At 35.3% G+C, this 22,088-nt stretch overlaps 2 protein-coding genes across 4 annotated transcripts; both read left to right on the plus strand.

Moving 5' to 3' along the window:
- The first annotated feature begins 1,068 nt into the window (after positions 1 to 1,068).
- LOC117615363 (transcription factor IIIB 70 kDa subunit-like) lies at positions 1,069 to 13,411 on the plus strand. 2 transcript variants are annotated; one of them, XM_034344436.1, is made up of 19 exons: positions 1,069 to 1,411; positions 1,505 to 1,586; positions 1,709 to 1,784; positions 2,668 to 2,753; positions 2,845 to 2,921; positions 5,029 to 5,085; positions 5,252 to 5,364; positions 6,245 to 6,324; positions 6,430 to 6,516; positions 6,829 to 6,909; positions 7,386 to 7,541; positions 7,641 to 7,805; positions 8,409 to 8,484; positions 8,610 to 8,695; positions 9,508 to 9,588; positions 10,377 to 10,472; positions 11,057 to 11,146; positions 12,344 to 12,397; positions 13,146 to 13,411. In XM_034344436.1, the coding sequence occupies exons 1-19, from the start codon at positions 1,353 to 1,355 to the stop codon at positions 13,356 to 13,358; spliced, it is 1,815 nt and encodes a 604-aa protein (XP_034200327.1). In that variant the 5' UTR covers positions 1,069 to 1,352; the 3' UTR covers positions 13,359 to 13,411. The 2 variants fall into 2 exon arrangements, 1 of the variants encoding a protein (XP_034200327.1); XR_004584003.1 differs by lacking the exon at positions 13,146 to 13,411 and having other exon boundaries at positions 10,377 to 10,471; positions 11,055 to 11,146.
- Positions 13,412 to 19,381: 5,970 nt separating this feature from the next.
- LOC117615221 (probable glutathione S-transferase parA) lies at positions 19,382 to 20,407 on the plus strand. 2 transcript variants are annotated; one of them, XM_034344263.1, is made up of 2 exons: positions 19,382 to 19,709; positions 20,044 to 20,407. In XM_034344263.1, exons 1-2 carry the CDS (start codon positions 19,382 to 19,384, stop codon positions 20,382 to 20,384), a joined length of 669 nt encoding a protein of 222 aa, XP_034200154.1. In that variant the 3' UTR covers positions 20,385 to 20,407. The 2 variants fall into 2 exon arrangements, with proteins under 2 accessions (XP_034200154.1, XP_034200153.1); XM_034344262.1 differs by having other exon boundaries at positions 19,382 to 19,705; positions 20,040 to 20,407.
- Positions 20,408 to 22,088: the final 1,681 nt, after the last annotated feature.

Below are 22,088 nucleotides of genomic sequence, written 5' to 3' on the forward strand. Positions count from 1 at the left end.
TTTTAGAATTAAAAAAGATAATGGGTGGTTGTGTTTCATAAAAATAGGATTCATTATCTAATTTTTCTTTTAATTTTAATTTTTTTATAATATGAAAAAGTGTGAATTTATCATATTATCCTCATTTTATTAATAATTTTAATTCTTAATGTTTACATTAACTAAGGGCATTTTCTGGTATTTTGAATGTTTCACCATACTCTGCCTTTTGCTTTATATATACATACATATATATATATATATATCTCTTCTATTGTCACGGGAAAGACTTCCATGAAATGAGATTGATGTTACTAAACGCTATGACATACGTAATAACACTTCAACATTAAAAACAAAGAGTAATATAAATAATTTTTATATTAAATTGTCGGCTACTCTTTACTTCTTGATAAACATGAGTAATAGTGTAATTAGATAGTTAACTTAGATAATAGTACTCTTCCAAGAAATTTTGTTTTTTGTTTTTATCTTAGATCATTTGTATTCAAATCGTTGAGAATCACTCTCAATTTCAATACGAGATAGTTTAAGATGAAATGCCCAATGAAGAGCTTGTCGTAACTTGTAACGCAAACGCAACCCTTAAGGTGCAAAATAGATCATGTTATACCATCAAAATTAATTTTGTGATAAAGGTTTTCTCAATGTTCAAATGACTACATTGAATATAGACCAAAGTGTCTCACAACCTGTGTAATGCGGATTTACTGCTGTTTAACCTGTGTAATGCGGATTTACTGCTGTTTTCTTTATTATTGATAGGAATTCTCTAGTTAAGACCCTAGTTCCCCAAGTTCCAACCATAACTTTTTTAACATTTTAAATACAAATCTGTCAATAATGTTTGAGAAATTACTGAGTCAATATTATATGATGTTGTCGCGTGCTCTCTCATGAGTAAGTAGAGATGGTTGCATGGTTGTTAGTTGTTGCATAGTATTTTGTAAGATTGTTCCCCAAGAGAAAGGCCCAACTTTCGACCAAAGAGAAAGAAAAAAGAGAGAGAAAGGCCCAACTCTAAAAAAAGGCCCAGCTCCAAAATAAATTATTTCTTTGTTCCCAGAACTAGGCAGTTGTCTTGTCCGCAGCCTTCACTCGGCGATCCTCCTCCAACGACGACGTTGTCTCACCTTCCGGAGAAACATCAACAACTTCTGCAGTCCTTCTCCCCAATCTGTACACTGCCACGTGTCCCTTCCCTCCTCCCCCACTGTTCATCTCGCTGCTTCTCTGAACTCGTCGGAAATTTCTATCCGACCGGTCCCTGCAAATTCTGGTCTTCTCCGTCCCGGCTGCTGCTTCTCTACAACTAGAACCCACAATTGGAAAATAGCTCTTGGCTTTCGAGGATGCCGTTTTGTTCTCACTGTAGAAAGAAAGTCAGTGGAATTAACGATGGTGGTAGAATGTGGGTATCAAATTTTATTTATTTATTTTAATGATGGAGTTTCATGTTGCTAATATGAATTTGATTGTGATTTCATTTTGTAATTGTTTGTAGATCGTGTTCTGGGTGTGGGAAGGTTTTAGAGTATGACCTTTACTCTGACGAACCCACATTCGTTAAAAATGCGGCCGGCCAGGTATTGGGTTTTTCTTCTTCTGCTTCTGGGTTCTCATTGTGGTTCTGTTTATACTTGACACCAATTGCAAGCTATTATTGGCTTTATATTCTCTTTAATGGTTTTTGGTTGTGCGTTTGCAGAGCCAATTGGCTGGAAGAAATGTACGTAGCATTCAGAGTGATGACTCAGCTTCCCGTGCGAGGATATTCGAGAATGGTATGGTTTGTTAAGCCTTTTCTTTTCAAAGGTTGGCTTTTCTGTTGTTTGTTTTGTTGAAGCTTTCCTAACCCCCCATGCACTATTAGCCTATGATTTCTGGGAGATATAAATACTTTATGATGGATAAGTTCCACTTTTCAAGTTCTTTTTAAAATAAAGAAAGAATCTTTTCTTTTTTTTTTTGGGTTCAAAGAAATGCTAACTTCTGCGTGGTGGGCGGACAGCTAGAATTTTCTCTGTAGGTGTGAGGTTAAATTATTGCATAAAGATCTTGATTTTCTTTAGAAAATCTGCTTGGAGACTTGGAGTAGACATGAAACTCGAACATAGAAAGGTTGTGGGGATCATGTGTTAGCATTTCTGGTCAAATCAACTAGAAGACAACCTTTAGGTTGCATTTTTCAATTGTATGTGTGCTTTATCCAATCATTCACAGACTCGACAGCCGAGAACAAGCATATAAGGGAGATCAACTACTTTGCATTTTTCTACAGACTTAATGTTCTGATTGCATTTAATACAATGGTACTTGAGCCTCTTGAGTTCATTGAATATTACTATTTTGGTTGAAATCACCTGCCAGTAACCAAGGCAGGTCATATTCCAGAGCAAAGACTGGAGTCAGTCTATATCACTGCTTTGCGATTTTCTTTTAAACTTAGCACATTCTGTTGCTGTTGATTATTTTTATTGATGTGAAGAGTGTGTCAACTTCCACAAACTAAGATGATTAACTTTCACGTCCACTTTGAAATTTTCATAAACTTTAACATGGCCAATTTTTATCAAGGTTATGTAAAAATTGATGGTAAAAATTTACTGAAGATAAATATGATTTGCCTTATTAATCTGCTCATTTATTCTTTATTTCATTTTGCAGCCGAATACGAATTAAGATGCATGAGAAATGCTTTAGATATGGGAGAAAATGAAGAAATTGTTGACATTGCTAAGCGCTTTTTTAGAGTATGTCTACTTGTAATAATTAAGCTTCATTGTTGCTAGTTATAGAGAACTTATGAACATCTTAATCTGTGATCTGCTTTGCCTTTTAAAGATTGCAGTAGACCGGAATTTCACCAGGGGGCGTAAATCAGAGCAAGTGCTGGCTTCGTGTCTTTACATTGCATGTCGGTAAGGAAACCCCTTATTACTTTTGTATATATTAATTTTTATTTCCTCATGTTATTCTTGAAAAAATGAGCTTGAATAACTTCTCTTTGGTGCTTAGAGAAATTACATTAACAGAACAGTTGGGGGTGGTAACCAATGTAGTCAAACTCTATACATAGAAAGTTTAAAAACATAATTGAAAAAAAAGAATCTTAAAGAAGAATGTTTAAACTCGTAAAAGCTTATCTGTTCATGTACCAACAAACTTCAACCGATACGTCAAGAGGTTTAGAGTTGCTTATTCTAATTCCGTCTTTAATTGTCTCAAATTCCTGGATTGGAAGCGATGATTAGGTTGTTTTAAGTCGCTTCACCCCACCCTTTTAACATCTGTTATTCTTAATCTGTCTAAAAGTTCCACTTAGTTTTTGGTAGGCTGTTTGATTCATATAGTTGTAGTTTAGATGTTTGACCACTTGTCCACATAGTGTTGTACTGGTTTTGTTTGTAATAGAAGTTGTTTCTTGTGGAAAAAAGAAGATATACATTAGGAATGTGAAAGGCAAGTTAGGTATATGTCTGACCTGAAACATTGTCACACCATGATATTCAAGAGCTAAGACCATGGCATTAGCCTTTCCATTTAATATATGAAAAATGTAATTGAACCAGATGGTTGGATTACATTATTTGTCAGACTTTGGGTTCCTATTGGCTCAGATTTTTACACTACCGTATGTCTCTCAGGTCTACTGGGATTATTCTATCAGGGCTCCCCCAAGACCCACATGAATTCATAACATTGTTTGCTTGATGTATGACTTAGGGTGAGGATTTTATTAGATTTTGAATTCTAGTTACATAGTCTAGAATGCTGATTGGTTAAGTTATATTTTTGTGGGAATTTATGGAAGATTCAATCTAGAATCAAATTAACAACTAATGAATAACGGAAACAAAAACAAAGGAATTTGTTTGTTTACGTTCTTTAGGGTGAATATGGTTTGTTTGGTTTTTCACAGTTTAGGGCCATCATTGTAAATGAGAGGTCATAATATCATTAGCACATTTCTGAAGTGGTAAGAGTTTTTATTGAGATTACATTATTGCTTTAGGAAGTACATTGATACAATTAGTGAAGTGAAAGACTAACCATTAGAGAGATGTTCTGTCACAATATTGAAAGTGAGTACTGTATAGATTGACCGGAAATGCAAACAGCTGTTTATATTTCTAAAAACAATTTATGTGCTAAAGATTCTTCTGATAAGATTAATCTGCTGAAATGGAAAGAACTGAAAAAATTGAAGGTAAGCAAACGCTCAACCTAAAGCACAGTTGGATAGCATATGATCAAGTCAAGTGTGCTTTGCAGAATACTAGACAACTCACGTGCACATTTTTGTGTGGATGATTCATAGGGTGGGTGGGTGGAAACATAATAGAAGATAGAATGAGAATGAAAATATTTGTAAACTAAAGGTGGCCTTGTCAATAATTCAGGATAAGCTGCAACTGCAACGGTGTGAATGAACAATTTTATTAAGTGAAGTATGCTGTTCAATGATGCCGCAAAAAATATCTAATGGCTAACCCCATTATATCCATTCTTGGTTTAGATGAGTCTTCTGTTACATTTTTTCAGAAGAGACGAAATTTTATTGCATAAGACAATAAAAGCATGGGTGGTCCAGATATCATTCAGAAGGGTAGAGTAGATGATATTTTCCATCAGGAAGATATCATTAAGGTGAGAGTACACAACATAGGCCTTTGTATCAGTAAGTCAATAGATAAATGAGCATATTGGACATGCTGCTTGACCTGTTCATTAGAAGCATCTGAGTGCCACAAATAAGGATTACAGGCTAAAAGGGTTTATACATATCCTTAATCGAAGGAATTGTAATTTTCCTTCTGTTGTTGTTTTCTTTTCAAGATTCCTACTGAAAATCTAACATTATTAGAGATGTGTGAATTATATATTACTTGGCTCTTATGAAAGTCTTGGCATATTGGTGCTACGCAGTTATGCTAATTATATCCTGTTGTATTTATATTTTCTATCCATATTCAATTTCAGCCATAATGATATGCAACAGTATTGAATCTGAATCTTGTCTTGCAGGGAAAAGAGGAAGCCGTATCTTCTTATTGATTTTTCAAATTACTTGAAGATAAATGTGTGAGAAAGCCTTACCTTTTTCTTTATCCCTTTTCCCTTTTCCCTTCTCATTTGACTTTGTTCTCCCTTGATTCTCAGTAATGACATTCTGATTGACGTGATTTGAATTTAAGCTTCAACAGTTTCCTTCTGGATTTGATATTGTTTCATATAATTTGATTTGCAGTTATGTGCTAGGTGCCGTGTTTTTGCAGCTTTGCAAAGTTTTTATGCTTGATGAGCACCCAATTGTTCAAAAACCTGTTGATCCTTCTTGGTTTATTCATAAATTTACAGAGAGTAAGTGTCTGAAAATCCTGTATTAATGAAAAGCTTTCTTACTCTAGGATCCAAATTAAATGCAATTGAATGTGTTCAAAGTATTTGTATCCTCCTTTTCCAAACACAAGGCCAGCACTTTTTAAGCAGTGTTGAAATTGTTTTGACTAAGTGGTTATGTTGAAGGATACATATGTAGTTATTATTTATTTCTAAAAGCTTTTGCTTTTACAATACAACAGAAATATCAAATAAAACAAAATGAGTTGTCATATGCTTTTCTGATTTGATGGGACTGTTTTGACTAATAGGTACTGTTGCTATAGTTGTACATCCTGTATGTTTAACACCTCTGTTCAGTGCTTTGTTTAATCTTTTGAGCAATTTTTATGCTTAGCCACTTAAAGTTTGCAGGTAGAAGTAGCTGGTCAGGGGATTTAAACTTATGACCCTCATGCTCATAGATAGTTTGGATGTCTATTCATAATGTTTACTTCCCAGCCACACAACTCCAATTCTTTGCTGCCTTAATTTCACTTTGTATTTTCATTATGTAATTTGATTGTGAGAATAGGTCTGACATGCCTTTTGCCTTTTGCCTTTTGGTACAAATATTTGAGTTTGCTGGTATACTCCATGGCTTAAATATAATATTCAAAACCTGTGATTTTATTTTTGTTTTGGTAAGAAATCACTATAAATTTGTTTTTTAAAATAATAAATGAAACTTTAGTCATGTGAATTAATCATGGGTAATAATAATTGAAACTCTTCTTGTGTATAATGTCGAATCTGCGTTTCAGTTACCATTCTGGTTCTGGTTTAAAGTAGTTAGCTAGATGTAAAATTATATGACTGCATTTAAACAGGGAGACATAACAGTTACAAATATGCTTTGTAGGTTTACCAGGAGGAACAGATAAAGGGGTTATCCAAACTGCACAGCGGATTATCACTAGCATGAAACGGGATTGGATGCAGGTATGTTATCCCTTTTCAGTATCGCATTTAATGCATTTTGGGTGTCAGGTGTAGTTGTAAATCATCAAGGAATGTATCATATGACAGATCTTCAATTTTTTACAGACAGGTAGAAAACCCAGTGGGCTATGTGGTGCTGCATTATATATATCTGCACTTTCACATGGTCTCAAGTGTTCCAAGTCTGATATTGTAAGTCGGATTCAATTGCTACTGTGATGTGATAACGAAATTTTGTAATGAGTTGGTTTCTTTGTGTTACTCGTCATCCCAGTTAGAATTTTCTAGTCATTGTTTTGGTTCAATTTTCTAATACAAATTTTTTCAGTAATAAAATATTGTGCATGGTTTCTTTATTTTGTTTCAAGTTGTGAACATCTTGTTTCTTAGTCATATTCAGTCCTGTGCTCTAAATATGTTGTTCTGTCAAATTTTTCTTGGGAAAGATATGTAACACTTCATTTATTTATTTCATTTTATATGATGTTATGTTGTATATATCAGATCAGAATTGTGCATGTTTGTGATGCAACATTGACCAAGCGGCTGGTTGAGTTTGAGAATACAGAATCTGGAAGCTTGACGGTATGTTTCTTGCAGTGAGCCCATGTATGGTAATTTGCAACATTTCCATTTTGGCAATATAATCTCAATATATGAGTACAGCATTAGGTGCAACTAAAATTTGAAATGTCCTACATCTATTTCCCAACTTGCCTGTACATGGGACATGATTCCATCTCCACATTTTTCTGGACAAAGAAACAACGAATGGTAACAGCAATTTGACATGTTAATGCATTTCTATGTGTATTGCTGTTGTATTTTTTGGTCATTTCTGTCTATTTGTTTTTTCAAATATGGTTTTTTTTCTTCTGGTCATGTGTATTGCTATTCTTATAAGGTGATTGTTGTACTGTTTTTGAGATTTAAATAAAAGTTATGTTTCTTGTAAACAAAAAATAATAATGTAGATCTAACAGCTATTCCATATATGATGTTTTCCTTTCCATGCATTTGTTTGTGATAATACCAGTATTGCACTCTTTTTCTGACTATAGATTGAAGAGTTCCTTGTAAAGGCAAGGGAGCTAGAAGAATTAAGCCAAGAACCAAACTTGGGAGTAAAAGTTGATAACACAGACGAAGTCCTTTGTGAGCATAAGGGAAGTGCAAAACCTTTTCAATATGGACTTTGTAGAGTTTGCTATGATGACGTGAGTCCAAATTCGCTTTTTTTTTTTTTTTTTCTCCTGAAGTTCTGTTTATCATTTACATAGACATAATGTATATTGTGCTTTAACGTGTTGGTGTAGTTTATGCAAATTTCAGGTGGACTTGAGGGAGGGTCTAATCCTCCAGCTTTCCAGCGTGCCGAAATAAAGAGATTGGAGGAAGCATCTACTGAGGAAAATGCTAATGACTCTGGTGCTGATAGCATACCTTGTCAAAGCCTAGACAACAGTAAAGAGATATTAAATGTAACTATTAAATTTAGTTATTTTCTGCTATGTATTAAGTAATTATTAGTAAAATAACAATAGGAATGTTTCTTATGTGAAAAATGGCTGTTTGAATTCCTTGCACATAATATGTGAAACCCTTTAGAGAAATGGTGATTCTTGATTGATTGCTGCACTAATACTTTAGGCAGCATTAATTCTGCTTTCCGTTTCTTTATATTAATGGGCATGACTTTTGAGTTGATGATTTGGCATTAAAAGGTATTTATTTTCCTTGTTTGGGTTAATTAGGTTATTCCACTTTATTGAGATGTTTGTGGAATGGAACTGAAGGTTGGGTGCCTGTTATGCTAGTGTCCTTGGGAAGTGCTATTGAAGGACCCACTCCATTATGTTTGTTTAGGTGTTTGTAGATGGGGAGAGGTATAGTAGGGTTGGAATTCTCTCGAAGGCTAGTTTTCTATATCAAAATAGATATTTAAGATAATTTGTTTTGGGAACTTTTGGTCCTTGTCAGTTTTCTACGATAACTCTTCTACCTTGTACAGCGTAACTACTATCCTCCCAACTCATATAAAAAAGTTTGTCTGATGTTTATTTTTCCCCATTCCATTTTGACAGTGTGAGAAAGAACCAAACAATTCAAAAGCAGAAAGTGGGGGCGAAGGATTGCAGTTTACGGAGCCTGAAAGCGTTGGTAGGTTCCTCTCTCTCCCTCCTTTCATTTTCATTTTGCAGTCCCATAAATAGTATCCCAATAAAGGGTCTTATATATGCATCTTTGTTTTACTGGAAGGGTTGCTGAAAAATGTGATGTTTTAGGTGATGATACGGTGAAAACAGGTGTTGAGGTGGGTACTGAAGATTGTGATGAACCTGACAACCTTTCGGATATTGATGACGCAGAGGTGCGGAATTACTAACATAAATGTGTCAATTTTTTAATATTCTTTATAAAAGTAAATTTTATTGTAACAGACCCTTGAGTTCCAGATACCAAACTCTTCTTTGGTGCTGCTCCACAGTGATATAAAAATTGATTATTAGTGGTTTTATAATCTAAGACTAACAGCAACACTGGATAGGCACTTTAATTTGCACCAAGTTCTAATTGTGCTAAAATTCTGTTGGTTGACTCTGCCACATTGTACGGTTGTTTTGCCACGTTGTACAGTTGTTTTTTGTCAGATCCAATAACAGTAGGGGTTATATATTTTTCTATTTTCATGATTTTTTATCTTTCATCATGTTATTTTATCACGCAGTAACTTTACCAGAGTTGGGTTTGCCCTTTTAATTTTTGTTTTACTGAAATGCTATAGATACTGATATAGAAAGTGTTGCTTATTTTGTTTGCACTTCAAAATACAACTGATTAGCTATCATAATGATTAATAATGAAACACAAATATCATTGCTCAATGCCTCTTCTTAGGGCTTATTCCCGTTGTTTTAAATTTTGTATGCCCTACCTTGATTCTCGCATCAAAGAGTGTGATCACATATGTTATTATCTCAAATGATGGTTTCCACTCATTGGTTACTAATGTATCTACCATGATGACCACTTTCTGTTGAGAGTAGTTCATCATTGTTTATTTGTATTTTTTGCCCTGAATTGTTTATTGTTTTTATGCATGCATAAACTATACATGTTGCTTCATTTTGGTTCATTTGCTTGTAGTTTTGGGTCATTACTGAAGATTTTGGCTTTGTGCAGGTTGATAGCTACCTTCTAAATGAAGAGGGGAAACGTTACAAAAAGATGATTTGGGAAGAAGTGAACCGGGAGTACATTGAGGTACCATAATTGACTCTGCATTTATGTACCATTTCTTGATTCTTCTATGGATTGTAGTTTTGCATCCCACAGATGATGAAAAAAGTTTCATATCAAATATATCTCTATGGAACTGAAAAGATGGTTTTTGGTTCTGGAGGTTAACATAATTTTATAGCCGCACGATTTAATGTAGTTTACTTTCTTACTTGCTAGAGTAAAGAAGCAAGCAAGAGCACCAAAACCCTAGTGTTTTAGGCAGAATGTGTAATGGCTTGGGGGCTACAAAGTCAGTTTTTTCTACATGTATTGTTACTTGTTACATCGTTTAAAGACTGTTACTTTACAGTCTGAGTAGCGAACCTACTTTGTTTTGGTGTCTAAGGTAGCAACAGAACTCTATGTCATTTAGGGGGATGTAGCATTCGCTAGTTCACATTAGGGAAACTTTCTGACAATGGATTGTATGAGGATGTACAAGTTTTAAAACTTGATTTTATACAGCTGCTTCCTATGTCCTAGCTTAAAGCAATGTAATAGAACCCAATGACAATTTTTCATTATATACTGGTAAAGGTCATGATTGCTCAGGGAAAGCATCCATAGTAATGTGGAGTGAACTTCTATTGGAACCCATCATATTTTTTGTTCCTCATTTGGTCCTTTGTAACTCTCTGCTGCCGCCAGCCCTCCCTCCCCCTCTGTCATTCTAAAGCTTAGCTGTGTCATGTACGGCATGATATACCTGGAGCTATGTTGGTTTTATACTTTCATCCTACGTATCTCAGTGATTCATTAAACTTTTGCAGGAGCAAGCAGCTAAGGAGCGAGAAGCCAAGGCTGCTGGTATGGATCCCAACTGTCCAGAAGATGCAAAGAAGGTAGCCACAGCAAAGAAAAAAAAGGTGGGCCTTTTTATTCTCCCATCCTTTTGTAAGAGGAATTAATGATGAGTTCTTATGTATTTAGCAAGATTTCATTTGTCTATATGTGTGTGCTGGTCTTGGTTCTTTTTTTATTTTACTTTTTATAGTCAGTTATACGAAGTTCGAAACAAGAATTGCCGCATGGAAGTGAAAGAAAACACTTTGTCACTGCCATGCTCTTAAAGTGATTTTAGATACAGAAGCATGAACATAGTCAGTGGGAGCTTCAATCATTTAAATTTTAATTGAGATACCTGACTTGTTGGAGCATAGATTGTTCATTTCCTTGTTCTGTTTCACCAGAATAGTTTTGTGAGAAGTTCTGTACAGTTATGGCTGATCCAAAAATGTAGCTCCATTTATAGGCCTGATATGCTGCAGCACAGAGGCAATGAATTCCAGAAGATTTAATATATTAATATCAGATTTGTTCCCTACCTGTTCCGCTCTGTCATTGCTCTTTAATATGATGCACAGTTTTTTATTGATAGGCGCAATTATTTTTGTCTTCATAAGTTTTCACAGAATGTACAACCCTTTATTTTATGAATTTTAAATTTCAGGAAAGGCAACTAGCTCGAGCAGCTGAAGCAAGGAATGATACTGAAGCTCAAACTGCTGCAGAAGCTGTCCACCAAATGTTGACTAAGAAGGTATTGATAGCTTCCTATAAATAAATAAGAAAAGAAAAAGAATGTATTATAACCAAAAGGCTCTAGTAAGTAGCTAAATTAAGTAGCTCATTCTTGACCGTTATCTCTTTCTACGTTTAAGAATAAGACACTCAAAAGTGGGAGTGTTTATTCCTGACCTTGGAAAGAAAAAAAGAAATTAGGTCAATAAATGATCATCTGCAAACATAAGGCCCTTTACAGCCTATGTCTATGACGTTTGCCTTAAGCTGGAGAGAGAGTAGATATTAACAAATCCCGGCTTGCTGTGAACAGAATCATGAGCATTCTGCCTATTTAGTTTTAAGCCCCACATTCTGATGTCGTAGCGTTTGAACACCTATGTGCATTCAATGCTGCCCTTTTTGTTGTTGAACTTTTTTAATTGTTTCTGAATAAAATGTTTAGTTAGATTGAATAGGGGTTATTGAGGGTTTATTATTGTAGCATTGAGAAATGTTTAAGGGGGTTTGGGGCATTGGGCTTAAGGTTTAAGTGTTTAGGATTTAGGTGCTTATAGACTTAAGACCTAAACCTTAAGCCCTTAACAGAAATTAAACAATGATGCAAAAAGTTAATTTATTGAGTGAATTCCTACTGAGTTACATTTGGGGATCTTCATACGAGCTTTGAAAGAAATTGGAGCCCTTCAACATGATAATGCCCAGAGAATCCAAGAGAGACACAAAATCGCTGTTGTTTGTTTTGTCACCTACATATACTGAAGTAATTCAATTCAAGAATCCAGTGAGATTCTAGTGAGACAAAATCTAGGGCGACGAGATATGAGCAAGAAGATTTAATAGAATCCAGGATATAGTACTAGTGAAAGAAGAGTTGTGGTCCGTTTCTTTGTGGTAGGTTAGGGCCCCATAGTAGTTGGGTGGAAGTCCATTTCCTGGTCCTTGTGACTTTTGAAGCTTACCTGTAGTATGGCTTAGATAAGAGTTGCATAGAGAAAATGAAATTAGGGTAGGGCCTACTGTAAAGTGTATGTTCCAGGAATTTAGTTGATTGACCAAATGTTGAATTAAACAGGTGATTAATATTATATGCTGTATGTGTGCAGCACTGGTGTTCATTCATATTGTTTTTTCATTAATTTTTAATGCGGATTTGTAGGCCACATTGTCTATTTCTACCAGGTTTTTTATGGATTTCAACATGGTTTCCTTGCAGAGACTCAGCTCAAAAATCAACTTTGATGCCCTAGAGGACATGTTCCAAACAGCTGTACGTGCCTCTCTTATTGGGTTCAAGTTTTTAATTATTATGAATTTACATTTTCATTTGTTCCTAAGGCAAGTTTCACCATATCACACAAAGAAAATATGAACCTACCTTTGATGCTTTATACCTGTTTCACTCATTTAAGTCTTGTATAATCTACTTTGAACCTTCTGTTCGAAAGCATTTGGTTACATCACCAGAACGTTCACGGATACTTTCAAGATGTGGTGAGAACAAAATTCACTTTGGGGTGGCTGTTAAAAAATCGGAGGGTGTTAAATGGAAGCTGAAAGTGGAAAAAGAAGTGGGTGGTGATGTCTGGTTGGTTAAGAATGGAAGCTGAAGGGAGTATTGGTGGAGAGTTAAGTAGAGAGAGGTGTGAGCTTATAAGATATTTTTAGAGTAGAGTGAAATGGATAAATAACAAATTGAAGCAATCCTTGCTGTGGGGTATTATTGGTTGAAAAGATGAGGACTTGGGCTAAAGAGACTCCTATATGGCCAGCCACCCATGGTGGATATTGGGTCTTGGACTTTCGGACTTCAGATTAGACAAACCGATTTGGCTTAGGCCGAATAGGATAAGTTAGCAGTTCTAAGCCTCCTAATTTCGGGGCTGAGGTGACCACCTTCTGGGCCTGGGGGTGCCACGCCCGTCTCTATTTTTTCTCTCTCTAAGGCACGCACACACAAACACTCAAGATTTTTCCATGAATCCTCCAATGAAGTATGGTTTTGCTTGTTCTAACAGGAGGCTCCAGATAACTCCAAGAAAAAGAAAGAATCGCATCCTGACATTGATGCTGTGATGCAACATGAAGAGGGGCTTGAATTCGATGCATACAAAAATGATGAAAATGAAGATGATGGAAATGAAGGAACAGTTGGCTACAATATTCTTGATCCTGAAAATGTTGATGAACAGTACGACTATGAAGATTATGGTTATGGTGATGACTACTGATGTAGCTTTCAATCAGCAATTTAACAACTTTGAAATTTCTCATTGGCTTAAAATCATGTCTATAGCTTAAAATTTGATTTTTAGACAACCAAATCAATATCGAACTTGGAGTTAAAACCCTAAAAGTGCTTTGGGACTCAATTTTCTATCAAATAGGTAAATTGAAATTAGATTTAGAAAGTCCATAGGGTGGTCTTTCAATTCTCCGACAATATTTTTCTCGGAAGTTGATGGATATTTGTCTTGAATTGAAAAATCTGGATTCTATCTAATTAATTATCAGTTACCAAAATTATTAATAAAATAGAAAATGGTGATCAATTTGACCAAAAATAAGATTGCAATGACCAAATGTGATGGGAGTGAAAAACAAGGGACCAAAAAGGAACTATACCTTTTTAAATGAAAGTGAGAGGTACACAAAAGAAACTAGGAAAGAAAATGAGACGTAGAAGGGAAAGAAATAAGGAAGGGGTTTGTTACTCAAGTGGTTAAGATCATTTATCCTTTGCATCTTAAGTTCTACGTTCGATTTTCCCTCCCGGAATGTCAGTTAGGAAATTTTCCAGGATTCTCCTGTACCAAGATCATCTAATATTATAGACTGGAATTACTTCTTGAAATTCTTTACCTCCCTTTTATGTGGAAAAAATCCTTACTATTTGTTGGGAAATTTGGTTTCAACGAAATAAACTTATTTTTCATAATCAAACACCTAATGTGCATTTTCCTATTTAAATGTTAAAACATTTGTTTATGACTTTGGCATATTCATGATTCTTGGTGTAAGAAAGTTCAAAAGAAAACAAAGAAATTTCTTTCAAAAGTTAATTTAAAATGGGCACCACGTCCTTTGAATACTTGGAAACTCAATTTTGATGGATATGACTTCTGTATCTGTACTGGAGGCAGAAGCTTTAGGTCTAAAGCTTGGTCTTATTTGGGCTAAAGCGTGTTGGAATGTCTAATATTGGCTAATTGAAGGCGATTCCCAAATACTTATGGTTCACCTCCTTGGCAAATTCTTCCCTTCTTTTAGGATATTCAACGTCTCCTACAACATTTTCAGATTTCTGAAATTCGGCACTTGTTTCGTGAAGCAAATATGGTTTGCTGATGTTCTGGCTAATTTGGGTCATCATCAACAAAATCTTTGTATTTGGTTTAATATGTTCCCAAATTCTGTGGCTATGCAGACTGTTGTTTATCGTTTGTATTTTTTAAAAAAGTTAGAAACTACTTTAATCTATTTTTAGTTTTCCAATTCTCTCACAAATATTCTATATATGTACGCTTTTTCTGCTCTATTCTTCACATCTTTCATTCTTTTTCTTATTTTCCTCTCCTCTTCCATTGTATATCTTTAATTTAAAATTAAAAATAAATGTATATTGCCAAACATGCACCTAATTTTCATCTTGTACTTACCAACAGGGTCTAGCCCAGTTTAAAAAGGCATTGACTTGCAGACTAGTGATCTTAGGTTTGAACCCCCATATTTCTACATTTACTCGATTCGGAGAATGACTAGTCTCAAGTCATTGTGTGTAGAGATACTAAGATAAGTCTGTAGGTGCTTATAGAGATAAGTACACTGAATGCAATCAAACCATGAGTGATAGGATATAGGTCTTACTCACATGTCAAACTAGAACTCATAAGTTACAATAGTGCAAACTAGTCCTCAGGCCTGAGACATCATATTTGTCTTGTGGGCAAGTCATTTGTCTTTGAAATAACTAAACCGTTGGGTTGATAGATATGATTCAAAAGGTGATCTTCATGATGCTCGATAAACTCATAGAGGCAAGTGAATGTACAACAAGGGATCTCTGCTCTCAGTAAGGAAAAAGAATTCTCCAAAGATATGATTGAGGAAATCTCTGCAGAGTAGTGGATATGACTAGAAATGAAGTTTCTAGACATAACCAATGTGATCATATAAGTGGAGAATTCATATTTAGGTTTTGACAAAAGTATTTATGCCCTGATAATATGAATTAGGAGCATTATACCGGAAATGACTCAATTGCATGACAATTCAACTTGAATAGGTTCTTCACATTTCTACTTAGCTTGGGTAGCCATGACATATTGCGGTGTCACTCATGGCTTGTGGAGGCCTTGTAAGGTCTGATTGTAATTAGCCTTCGCTAAAAGGGAGAATTAAATGATCTAATTTAATTTAGACACGGTTCAGAGGAATCAGACCTATCCACTGCCTCGCTAATTGGAAACTACGAATCACACACCAATAAATGTAATAAGAGGAACAAATGAAGTAGATAAGACGTTGAAAGTCAATGGGAAAAGTCAATGTCAAAGTCAACTCAATATGACCAAAACGGTTGAACAAGTCAAACTATATGGATTATGATTATGACTTAATGGTTAAGTCGCAAATTATAGTTAGATTGTTAATTATGAAGTTAGTTTAACAATTGGACCTGGTTTGGGCTTTAAAGGCATTTTGGCCCAAATAGCAAAATAGCCCAAGAACCCATTGGGCATAGGAACAAGTGTTGTATGACAACACAAGTAAAATGAGGCCCAACAGAAGCGCCAATACCCCCTTGGCCGTTTATATTGGTGGGGAGTTTTCCTCACCCATGTGTTGGCTATATAAGCCACACTTAAGATAATTTTTCTCTAGGGTTTGAGCCTCCTAAGTTTGGGTATGGTGTTGAGAGAGAGGATAGATCATCTTTCTCCACCAATTGGTAAAAACCAGTCCTAAAGGTGAGGGCGAGAACCTTACCTCCTCTTGGTCATCTTTTTCACCTCTTCACTACATTTGGTGTGTATGAACTAGAGAATATTTACTTTGGTATCTTTGTGAGGAATTTATGGAGACTAGCAAGGAAGAAGGCCTTTTCAAAGGTGAAAACTTGGAGACCATCCACGAGTACTTCAATGTTAGAAAGTCTTATCTTTTCTCTAGGATTTTGATATGTTGGGCATAAATAATATTAGGCTCAAGATGATTTAAAGTTTCACTTCCACCTTTTGAATAGTTGATTCATGCTTGTTGTAGCCTAAGATCCATTAAATTTGAATTTATATATATGTTTCCTTTATCAAGACCCTTTTCCACTCACCTAGACGTCGTTGGCCCTTATCTTTTTACTTTATGGATAACTTTTTTTTATTACATTTATTTATAGGTTAAATACCTTTTTGGTCACTGGATTATACATGGAAATTCAATTTGGTCACAAAGAAATTTTTTTAGCCAAATTGGTCACTGTATTTCCCAAAGTTTACAATTTATAGACATTTTGTTATCTTTCGTTAAGTTCCACCTTCAAAGCACGTGCTTTTCACATTCCAATTATTTTCTTCAAGGTGATAGAGCACCAAAATATACTGGTAAGTTGTAGATTTCATTTTAATTTGGTTCTTATACCTCAATTTCGATTTCAATCCAAAATTTTCTCAATTTGTTAAACCCTAATAGCACAGTATACCGTAATTCGTTGGGTTAGAGGAAGAAGACTGAAGGTGCTTCCTAGAAAAACAAAAACAAAAAATACACTTAAGAAAAGATAACGGAATGTCTAAAAATTGTAAACTTTACGAAAATACAGTAATTAATTTGACCAAATTTTGTTCTCAGTGACCAAATTAAATTTTGGTATAAATTGTATTTAACCCTTTGTTTATTGGATGAATTGAATGAAGAGAACTCTTATCTCTCAACGCATAGACGTAATGGATTACGTCAGAAGGATAGCTTGGAGAAGTGAATGTAATATATATTTTAAAGGCAGATTAGGTTTTCCAGGTTTTGGAGCAATAAAAATATAGAATTTGACTATGTAGCCAATTGACTGACTTTGATTTTGCCAATTATTCAATCTTTCTACTGCACATATGAATCTCACGTTATGTTGATAACATTATTTATATTTCGGCTTGACAATTCTCACTATCGAACTATTTAAATTGGTTGATTCAAACCATAATGAACGATTTATATTTAAATTAGGAGTATAAAATCACAAAAAATGTTGTTGGGAGTTATCATACTTATTCCAACGCTGAAGTTTGGATTCATGTGTAAACGCATATCAATCAACTAAGAAAAGAACTCTGTCAATTGATACCTTATTATTTTAATTGTCAAGTGCTCAAGTGGCAAGTTAATATGACACTAACTTCTTGTTCGAGTCTACTCCAAAATGTAATTTATAATGAGTTCTACTATTTCCACCCCCTTGTCATATTTCTCCATCCACCTTATCTTCCCACCCACCATATAAATTTGAAAAAACACAATCCTATCTTTCCACCCACCATTATTCCTAAAATACCCTTTAATTCATTTTGAAGAAAACACTAACACACAACTTATCAATGAACTGTCGCCAATGCCCCACAAAGTCAAGCCATTCGCATAAGTTTCAAAACAAATGCCTAGAACTTCAAAACAAAGCTCAAATAAAACTTTCCAACTCCGTGAATCTCAAATACAATTTCACCAAATGAAATATATGCACTTCTGCTAAATACCCACAAAGTCAAACCATTCCAAAGCTTCAAGGGATACCCAAAAACTCCAAAACCAATCTTAAAACAACCCTAGTTTTGTTCCAATTAGCTTTAGAAACTTGTAATACCAAAACCACAAATCTTAATTCTCTCTGTAGCCTTAACCCCAAAACGAAAATAAACAAATAAATATTCAAGCAAACAAGCCAAAATTTTTACTAAAATTGTTAGAAACTCCAAAACCAAACTAGAAATTTTAGATTTTTTTTTTCTTTTGGGTAAAAAAGAAAACCCACCTAGAAAATTCTTCGAATGGTTCACAAGACAAAGAGTAAATGCAAAGAAACATAGAAAAGTAAGATGAGAGGAATTACGCTTTGACTTGAGGAAGTGATATGGCACAAAAGAGTCAACTTGGATCTTTTTTCTTCTTGAACTTCTATCCATAGAGAAACAAGACAAGCAAAAGGTGTAAATTTGTCCTTAGAAGTCATTTCACAAATGGGTAAATTTGTCTTTAAAAGTTTGAAGATAAAGTGGGTGGAAAAATAGGACAGGTGGGTGGAAATAGTAGCACTCTTTATAATTTGAATTGTTCAAATTCTTGGTCCTTGCTCAAATATAACCCATGCAAAATTTATCCAAATTCGAAATTGTTTAGCAATGTTGATGCTCTTTTTGGGAGGGTCAACTTAGGTAAAGGAGTATGGGATCTTCAGCAGGGGAGAAGGTGTGGACCTTCAGTATTTGGATATCATGCAGAAGTCAATGAGGAAGAAGCAGTCGTCAAGCTCCGGACACCAGTGTGGTGCCTGCCGAAGGCTCTCCGATGCGTATGTCAGTTATATGTGGTAATTTTGACAGAGTAACAGTAAATGTGAGAAAATAGTTACCCTTTTTACTCGGGTACTATTCCCTATTTATAGGGAAGTGAAAATGGAAGTTTTGCACAAAGTTTCGATGTGGGACTTTGTGCAATTTGTTGTGGAGATGACATGTGTCTATAGCTCTAGGTTCTGTGGTCGGGAGCTTCAGCAGGTATCTACCGTTTCGGAAGGGGACCTTCCTTCGGTAGGCTAAGAAGGGGGTGATGTCACTCGTCTTCTAAGGGCTTGTTTGTGTACATGTTTAGCGTGTTTCATTTCCTTTGACAACCGACGTGTTTGCCTAAGTGTCAGTCATCTAATGCCAAATATGCTTGGTTACTTATGGTGTAAACAAGCAACTTGATTATTATTGTGGACATTTCCTTGTTTAGAAAACATGATTTTCTTCTATTGATTTGGTCACAATTAGATAATTAAGTGTTTTTTCATTTGAGTGAATTTTTGCAGGGACAATAATAACCCTAAAAGTAAACGACTTGAATCACGAAGAAGTCTAGTGGAAATATATATGCGTGTGTGTGTATATATATACACCTTCGGAGTTGGTCCATGCCATTGCCCCAACTGAGCTACAAACAAGGAACAGAAACTTCACCACTCCCAGAAAGGAAGTACAGAGAAAAATCCCTCTGCTTAATTAGTCAAATGGATGAGGATGAAGTGGTGCTTTTGGGGTTCTGGACTAGTCCTTATGTCATGAGAGTGAAAATTGCTTTGGCAGAGAAGGGAGTCCACTACTACTATATGGAAGAAGGAGATCTTTTCAAGAATAAGAGCACTTTGCTTCTGAAAATGAACCCAGTTTTTAAGAAAGTTCCAGTTATCATCCATAATGATAAGTCCATTTGTGAATCCCTCATCATCCTTCAATACATTGATGATGTTTGGAATGACGGAGCTCCAATACTTTCAGAGGATCCTTATCAGCGAGCTAAAGCAAGGTTTTGGATTGATTTTTTTGACAAGAAGGTAAGTGATCATAGTCAAAATTTTACAAATTATTTAACTTGATTAATTCTTTTACCAGATGCCATTAATTGCTCCAACATATGTTTTTTTAACTTTTATGTATGGTGGTATATTGAAACACATAAAAGTTTCAGTCTAAATGTAGAGATATTTCAGTACCATACAATAATTTTTACTCAATAAAAGCCTATGAATTTTTTTTAATTTTTTTTTTTTGGGGCGGTTTAACCCCGTTGACTCGACTCCATCTAAGCGAGAGCTTGTGTATCAGTTTTTTTTTAAAAAATTTGATCCTCATGTAGTCATGCAAATTAGTCTTATCATGTTTGTGCAGATAGCAGACTGTGGGAGAAGGATGTGGGCTAGCAAGGGAGCAGACCAAGAGGCAGCAAAGAAAGAGTTCATAGAAAGCTTGAAGCTGTTAGAAGGCGAGCTTGGAGAGAAGCCCTACTTTGGAGGTGATCGCTTCGGCCTCTTGGATATTGCCCTGGTACCATTCTCTTGCAGGTTTTACACATATGAGACTCTTTGCAATTTCAGCGTAGAGAAAGAGTGCCCCAAGCTCATCGAGTGGGTGAAAAGGTGCAGTCTGAGGGAGAGTGTTTCCAAGAGCCTTCCTGACCAATATAAAGTCTATGACTTTGTGTTGGAATTCAAGAAAATGCTTGGAATTAATTAGTAACAAAAGTTAAAAAATTGTTTGCTTTAAAGATTCAGATTTGCTTGTATGTGACTAGGAATTGTAAGTTGGATTGAAGTATTGCGCTTGTTATAAAATAAGAGAGAGTGAATAAGAGATAAGAGACAGAGCAGAATTGAGTTTGCCTTTTGTTGTTAATGGATATATTGATCATATTGTGCCTAAAGATGTTGATGATCATGAGACAATTAACAATCTTTTTTTATGCTTTCTCTTGAAAGTCTATAAATGAACGACACTCTCTTGTATATGCGACTCCCATCTATATGAATAGTGTATAAGAAATGAAAGTAGGGCAAAAAAAAGAAAGAAAAACGAATATTAGAACTCCAAACTACTAATTCACAAGTCCCGAAAACATAATTGGATCCATAATTTGCAAACAATTGGTCATTTCTCAAAGGACTTGAAAGTAAAAATTATTCTTTCATTTCTTTTCAAGAGAAACGAATTACTAACAACAGAGTTACTGGATTTTAATTATTTCTTGTTTCTTGATGAAACAGTAGCAACAAAGGCATCCATTGCCTTAACAGAAGACCCCTTTTCTTCAGCATAATCTCTTATTGATGATCTTATCTTCTCCTTAATCTCAGCAGCATTTTTCCTCATTCTCCTCCTTTCCTATCTTCATCTGTTACCAAATCTATCACACCCTTCACCTCCTTGAGAGAAACCGAGAGGAAAGCAAGAGAGGAAAAGAGACCTTGTAAGAGATAGAGTTTTTTGGGAAATATTGTGAGTGGGTGTAGAAGGGTTTCGGGTTTGGGTTATGTTGATTTAACTCATCAAGTGTATATTGTAATGTTATTATTCTCTTTGGGGTTCATCATTAGGTTGGGCTGCTAGGCCCGGAATTTTTGGATTCAGGCCGGACGTCATGGGCTTTTTTGAATTTTCAACCTAGGTCGGACCGAGATGAGGTTTCAAATTTCCAGACATGGGCATGCCCATTGGGTCAGGCCTAGCCGCCCATGGGCCTAGAAAGGCTGGTCCCTTTTTTTCAATATTTTTTTCTAAGTCTTTTATAGTTTTTTATTACAAAGGAATGAGAGCACCACCACTATGAAGTTATGACAACACCATCACCAATGAATAAGGACTTAGAGAGATTGAGAAAATTGGAGCTTGAATTTGAGAGAATAAAGGAATGAGTGCACCATCACCAAAGGAATGATGATTTAGAGAGATTAAAAAAATTGGAGCTTGAAATTTGAGAGAATAAAGGAATGAGAACACCATCACCAAGGGAATGAGGATTTAGAGAGATTGAGGAAAAAAAAAAAAAAAAGGAGATTGAAATTTGAGAGAATAAAGCTTCACAAGTAAGAAAGTTGAGTAAAGAAGTATAATATTTAATTGGGTATTATATTTATTATTTATTACTTATTGGCTGGTCAAGCTGAGGGCTTGGTCAAGGTCTCAAACCGGCCGAGCTGGGGGCAAGCTTAAGGTCTCAAAGCCTTGGCCCAAGCCCTACCAAATCATAGAGCAAGTCAAGCCAAGCGGGCCTAAACAATGGGGTCGATCGGCTTTGGCATCAGGCCTCGGGTTACCCACTCGGCTCATCGGTCCTAGGAAAAATGTTGATCCCTAGTTTTGCATAGTTAAATACTCTATCTGGGGATGTAGGCATGATTTTGCCGAACCTCGTCACTCTCTTGGCAGTCGCAGGTTGTCTAT

Source organism: Prunus dulcis, chromosome 1 (genome assembly GCF_902201215.1).
Source record: "Prunus dulcis chromosome 1, ALMONDv2, whole genome shotgun sequence".
NCBI lineage: Eukaryota > Viridiplantae > Streptophyta > Magnoliopsida > Rosales > Rosaceae > Prunus > Prunus dulcis.